At 28.5% G+C, this 7091-nt stretch overlaps 1 protein-coding gene across 1 annotated transcript; it reads left to right on the plus strand.

Moving 5' to 3' along the window:
* The first annotated feature begins 90 nt into the window (after nucleotides 1-90).
* Nucleotides 91-5872, plus strand: LOC123300362 (putative fatty acyl-CoA reductase CG5065). Its single transcript, XM_044882928.1, has 7 exons — nucleotides 91-463; nucleotides 1550-1798; nucleotides 2206-2461; nucleotides 3557-3868; nucleotides 4094-4226; nucleotides 4793-5050; nucleotides 5671-5872. The coding sequence occupies exons 1-7, from the start codon at nucleotides 212-214 to the stop codon at nucleotides 5816-5818; spliced, it is 1608 nt and encodes a 535-aa protein (XP_044738863.1). The 5' UTR covers nucleotides 91-211; the 3' UTR covers nucleotides 5819-5872.
* Nucleotides 5873-7091: the final 1219 nt, after the last annotated feature.

The raw sequence follows: 7091 nt of genomic DNA on the forward strand, positions 1-7091 counted from the left end.
TAAAATTAGAAAATTAACGTCAAAAAATTGATATAGCTGTAGAAAACGAAAAAATTCATAGTAACTGCCAAATTTTAAGATATTAATTCACGAAGAAGCATTTATATATTATATATATTAAAAATATTATAGGAGATATTGTGAAGACGAAACCAAATACTTTAAACATTTAGAATATAAAACCAAAGTCTATTATTATTGTATAAAAAAAATGGCTAATAACACAGCTATGATGAATGGTGGAACACATCAAGTACATCAAAATGGTGCCCATTATTTACCAGTCAGTGATTTTTATAAAGGACGACATATATTTATTACTGGCGGTACTGGATTTATGGGAAAAGTATTATTGGAAAAATTATTACGATCGTGTCCGGGTATTGGAAATATATATTTATTAATTCGACCAAAGAAAGGACAACAAGTGACTGATCGCGTTAATCAGTTATTGAGTTCACCGGTAAGTTATATTTAACCAAAATTAGTAGTTTCTTTTTAAAATTATGATTCATAGTATCCGGTTTAACATTTGTATAATTTAAGTCAAGAAAATACCTCCCCCGGCTATTTATCAATAAAAAATTAAGACCAGAATTAATGGCAAGATGAAATTCGGAAATTCTGCTCACATACTATGCGTAAATGCATCACGATCGATGTAATCAATTCATATTGCTTAGATGTAAATTGCTGACATCATATCGTGATACCATCACACATAATATGTAATTAGCAACACAATAAATTCTTTTTCTTCGTAATGACCTAAATGTTATAAGCAAAGTATAATTTGAAGAAAAAAGTTTCTTTAGTTGTCTTTATTGTCGCTTTCACACAATAATACAAATAATAAAACACAGCGACTTTTATGTCTACTAATCTCTGGCAACCAATACGGTTGAAGGTTAAGGAGATAAGAAAGGTTAGGTGAAGAGAAAGCATTTGTTTTATAAAAATAAAAACAGAGCGTCTTAAGTCTTTTTATTGAACAATACAGGACTTCTCATCCCATTAAGGAAACCGTTGAACTACAGCGCTTCATAATCATACCTGCCGTTGATACTTTTGAAGTTCTGAAGGAAGTTTTTCCATAAATAAATCATCTACGACCGGAATATTCTCATAATAATTATGGCGACAATAATTTTAAAATATCTAACGGTAAAATCCGATGTTAAAACTCGTATTAGGTTTCCTATTGAAATGAATCAGAACAATCGATATAAATCCCAAATTCAATTCTCGATTCAATCTGTAAACTAGATTTAATTAAGTTGAAAGTCTTACAAAATTTCGAAATCAATGTAATTTGTTAAATATTCCTAGTAACCTTATGGATATGAAGAAGCCTTAAACTATTAACTCTTGAAGAACCGCCATTGAGAAAAATTTAAAAATACTGTAAATTATCCGATTTTCGAACTAAAAACGACTTTTTTTCGACTACGTATGATGAATCCATTCTTGCGAGTTTGAGTAGTTACCTCGTTTTTCTTTAAACTTGTTTGTTAAAACTATAAAATATTTAAATGAAATTTTGTTTCAGTTAATGGAATATATAAAGAAACATAATCCATCAGTACTCGATCATGTAATACCAATTGAAGGTGATATTACGCAACCAGAATTAGGAATAAGCAACATAGATCAACAAACTCTGTTTAATAATGTATCGATTGTATTTCATAGTGCAGCGACTGTTAAATTCGATGAACAATTAAAATTAAGTGTTACAATCAATATGCTCGGTACCAAACGGCTTGTAGAATTATGCCATAAAATGCAAAAGTTAGAGGTAACTATTTTTTTAAATTTAAAGTCACTAAAAACTGAAATGAATATAATCAACACGGTAGAAATAAATCCAACAATAATAACCGCATTTTCAATGACGATGGGTTTTTGTTAAGATAATTTTTTTGTCTGCCTAATAAAACGTTAAACTATTCAAAACGGCATTTAAAAAAAGTGAGGTCAAGTATACAAATTTAATGTGTTGGAACGTTACTAGAAGTAATGTTTTGGTCCTGTCAAAAATTCTTCAGCATTTTTTAATGTCGACATTATTTTTATCTTATTTTCAACTTTGATGATGAATTTTAGTACATCTTTATGAATGTAGACAATTTGAACTCCCCACTACCGTGTTTATGCATCCTTAACTTAAAAAAATTAAATAATATGTAATCAATTTGTTTATAGGCATTAGTTCATGTATCAACGGCATACTGCAATTGTGAACGACAAGTAATATCGGAACAAATATACACTCAAAAAATTGCTCCAGAACATGTTACAAAACTAGTCGATTGGCTGGATGAACCAATGATCGATCAACTTACAGCCGGACTTGTTGGACAACGTCCAAATACTTACACATTCACGAAAGCTCTAGCTGAAAGTATGCTATTACAATTAGCTGGTAGTCTTCCTGTTACAATTGTTCGACCCAGTATTGGTATGTATGTATTTTATAATAGTGTACAGTCAAAGCATTATATTAAAATTAAGACAGGAATTAAACTTTAATGAAAACCAAATATTAAAGCACGCAAATCAGTTTTAAATGTATACGAGTCTATAGAAATACTATGACTATGAACGAGAACGTAGATATCGAAATACTTTATAAGAGTTCATGTAGTAATCTTAATCTACATTGTCTTTTTGAATATAATAAAACAATTATTAAATTCGAATTTTAAGGCATGGTAACCAGAGAAGGATACCAAACTCCATATAAACAAATGGCTATCACAAATAAAATGTCAGCAGTGTTCTTTTTGCACCGGGATAGTGGAGGAAGTATGAGGCGCTAGTTTGATTATAAAATATGTTCGGATTTTTTTCGTTATGTAGTAGTTCGTATATTTATTCACTTCAAAATAAAATTGGTTACTTGCTTACTTCACCCATATTATAGTATTCTTCAAAAGTAACTATAATTTCTACAATTACGTTGACAAAGTCAATTCTACCTCCTCCTTATCTAGTCTCCATGCTTTATTCTTTGGGTGCTCCTTCACGAAAATCTTTTGATTACGCGGACAAGCTTGAAATGGTCAGATAGGAGACACTCGACAATACACACAATGATAAAATGGACAATGGACACACACGACAAATATTTTCATTTAATGAGTGTACTCCTTACTAAATGCTAGCGTTTTGGCAGTTTTATTCAGAAAAGTACTTTTTTCGTTAAATTTTAGACCGTGTTTTGCCTTTTAAAATTAGTTGCTGATAAAGGAAAAATAATCCGCTTTATAAGTACTATTCAATTGTATCAGCGTAAAGTATGCAAAATTTCAACAAGATCGTTTCATTATTTTTTCAGAAATTATTTGTACTGATTTCGAAATGTTTTTTCTTTATATGGAATTGTCAATTCCACCTCCATAAAGCAAATCCTATTGTAGCTACACAGCCAGACCATTTTTTTGCTTTTGGTAGAAATAAAAACAAACTTTTCACAAAGACATAGTGCATTCCAGATTGAAGTATTATTATTATTTCATATTATGTTTATTAATAAAATTATTTATGATTTCAGTGTTATCTTCATTAGAAGGACCAATGGCTGGATGGGTTGATAATTGGAATGGTCCAACTGGTATTGTGGCAGCTGCTGGCAAAGGCATGTTTCGCACAATGCCTGGAAGGGGTGATAAAACTGCAGATTTAGTTCCAGTTGATATTGTAATCAATACAATGTTATGCGCTGCCTGGAGTACAGCATTAGGTGTACAAAAATCATTGTCGAATCCAATTGTAGTTTATAATGTAACGACGGGCAAAAGAAAACCAATTACATGGAATCAGTTTATTAATATATGCTTTGTATATATGAGAAAACATCCATTTAGTAAGTTTAATCTTTATCCATTATTACTCTAAGTTTTTTCACATTATACTACTTATACGCCTTTAAGACGTTAAGAAAACTAGAGTTTTCCGATCTTTCTTATAAGCAAAAGAGCATTGAAATAATTTACAATCATATTAAATCGTAATAGTAATAGTTAGTTCCCAATGTTAATGCTTAATTTTGGTATAAGTACTTAATATTAATATAGTAATTTTGTTTTAGGTGACGTAATGTGGTATCCTGGTGGTATTATTTCATCAAATCAATACTGGTATAAAACACGTGTGTTTTTGCTTCAATTGTGTCCGGCTTACATTTTAGATACAATATCAACTATATTAGGAAAGAAACCAATGTATGTAAATTATTCTTATTTTGCGTTATTTATTTACGGTTGTCAAATAATTTCGTTCAAAAAGCAATAGGCGCTATCTAAATAGATTCGTAGTTTTGTATTTTTGTCCCTTTTTCTTCGTAGATACATGTAAACTTTTCTTAAGCTTCAGCATGTAGCTTGATCCTATTGCTGCCAATTTTTTGACACAAGTTTCTAGCTATGGCTCAATTTCTATAACTTCCTCTTTCGTCCCTGTTTTTTTTTCTATATGATTTCTTATTTATCAAAATAGATTTGTGTAAACTACTACTACTACAGAGTAAAAAAAGAAACGATCAACTTATACACTCGAAAATAATTACCATTTTCGGTAGTCAGATGGTTTCAATTTAATTTATTTAAATGAATATGAAGGACCAAGTCATTACAAGATTTTGCTTAATTGATATTTGTGAAACTTGCGTCACATTGGTTCAACTTTTAGATTTAATAGGAATATCCAAGACCGTTCTTTCACGTCCGCTACTCGTTATTCGGAAAGTATATTTTAAAAGTATTTTTAATATAATTTTGTTTTTTTGTAGAATGTTGAAAATTCAAGAAAAATTAATAAAAGCTGCATCATGCTTAGAATATTTCACAGGCCATGAATGGGAATTTAAAGATGATAATGTAAGAGTATTGAATTCATTGTTATCGCCGGCTGATCGTAAAGAATTTAATATTGATGTAACACAAATTGATTGGAACGAATATCTTGAGAAATACGTTTTGGGTATTAGAACTTACATATTTAAAGAAAAACCTGATACATTACCAAAAGCAAGAGCGCATTTATCAAGGTAAAAAATTATTTGAGTTTTCTTTCTTTTAAGCTCCCTTTTAAAAAAAAAAAGTCTTCCCATTAGCAAAGTCATTGTGGAAATAGCTTCGAAGTTATTATACCAACCTAATTAATTACCCAAAATTAGACAAACGAATATTATAATCGCCTTTTACAAGAGAATACTTTCATTCGGTATCAAATCATGTAAGAAATCTCCAAAATTCGTAATTTTGCTTTAAAGTGATCATACGCTACCGCAAATTATTCATAGGTGTGAGATCACGTGTATAGTGCAAATTTTCGAAATTCGAAAGCATTGTTCTGGCTTAGGTCCACTTTAGTGGAAATACAAACTACACAGAGCACAAAACATATTCGAGAATGTTATCCTAGTTAAGTTATTTATTCGTTGTCAACTCAGAATCAAGTATAGGAAGTTTATTTTAGGAGAGAGCTTCATTGACAGTTTTCCATATCAGATAAATATATAAAGTAGACAATCAATTTCTCAACTGAGATAAATGATATACGATATCTGATTAGAAAAGCAATAAAATTTTCATTTTTAAAGTAAACTATTTTAGATTTTGCTAACAATTTTGATAAAAAAATTTAATTTGAACTGTTTGTTTGCAGGTTAATATTTATTCAACGCATTACACAGCTATTAACTGTTATATTCTTATGGAGGTTCTTGCTTGTACGATCCTCTCACTTACGACAAATGTGGACCAGTGCAATTTATTTGCTATTACGTTTAATTAGTAAATTACCTGGATTTTGATAGCAATAGAGATATATGATGAAAAATTTTCATTGGAATTATTAATTATTATTACTATTTAATAACTAGTAAAAACAAAAAATAAATAAATAAATAAAACATTCATGAATAATAAGATTGAAAAGCAAAAAATTTAAAAAAAAAAAATATTTAAAAAAAATACAAAAAAAAATGAAAAATATTTTCCAGCAAAAAAAAAATCAGTCAATTTCTCATGATAATATTTATTTTTGAGAAAGTTGAAGAAAAAATGCCCAGCTTTGTTGTTAGGTTTGAATTTTTTAAAAGTGCCGCCTTTATGTTGAGAGAGCATCATTCTCTATGAGAATTATTCGTATTTTAAACATAAAATTTAAAGAAAAAAAGATAGTTTTGTGTTATATTTTATCTCTGTAATATTAGAGTTAATAATAAATGCGGTTAAAACATATTTTTCGATTTAAAAAAATAAACTTATAATAACGATTTTTTGTAACTCGATAGAGGATTGAAAATATTGTTACGATTATCAAAAATCATTAATTTGTTAAGTTGCGTTCGGATGTTGAATAAATTGTGTTTTATTTTTTATTAAAATTTTTCCATAATTATTTTTCTTTATAATCTTAAAAAAAAAAAATGCATGTCGATCGATGATTTGTATATTTTATTTTCACCTTTCTGCATCTATGAAAAACGTTAATAATTGATATATTAATTTATTGATTTGTTATATCAGAATATCCGATGTCGTACTTACTGAATGTTTTTTACATTGAAATTTTTTGCTTTATTTAAATGCAATTATTATAAAAAACTAGAATATTCAGAGATAAAATTTAACCAATTTCTATATCAAATTCAGCATCGTATTATAATTGCTTTGTATTTAAAAAAAATTGTAAATCGTGCTTTATTTTAAATGTTAAATGAGGGATGTTTTCATTTAATGGAAATCTTTTTTTTATGTATCAAATATTATCACCGTCCAATTTTCAATAAAGTCACAGGTCGTATGAATAAAAAATAAATAAAACAAAAAATTATTCATAATTTCAAATATCTTCGTACATATTGTAGCATTGACCTTCATATGTAAATTATTTTTTCACATAAGTTAAATTTTGTTCCCGAAGAAAGAAGACGTGGTATTTTTTTCGAAAAAAATGATACATGATGATTCTGGGTAAAAAAAAAAAAACGCTTTATGTAAATCTTATTTACTGCCTGTTATTTGGAAGGTGCATGGAAGTGCCTGAAATTCCTACTCAAAATTGAATCATCTAGTTTTCAG

This window comes from Chrysoperla carnea, chromosome 5 (genome assembly GCF_905475395.1).
Source record: "Chrysoperla carnea chromosome 5, inChrCarn1.1, whole genome shotgun sequence".
In the NCBI taxonomy this organism is placed as follows: domain Eukaryota; kingdom Metazoa; phylum Arthropoda; class Insecta; order Neuroptera; family Chrysopidae; genus Chrysoperla; species Chrysoperla carnea.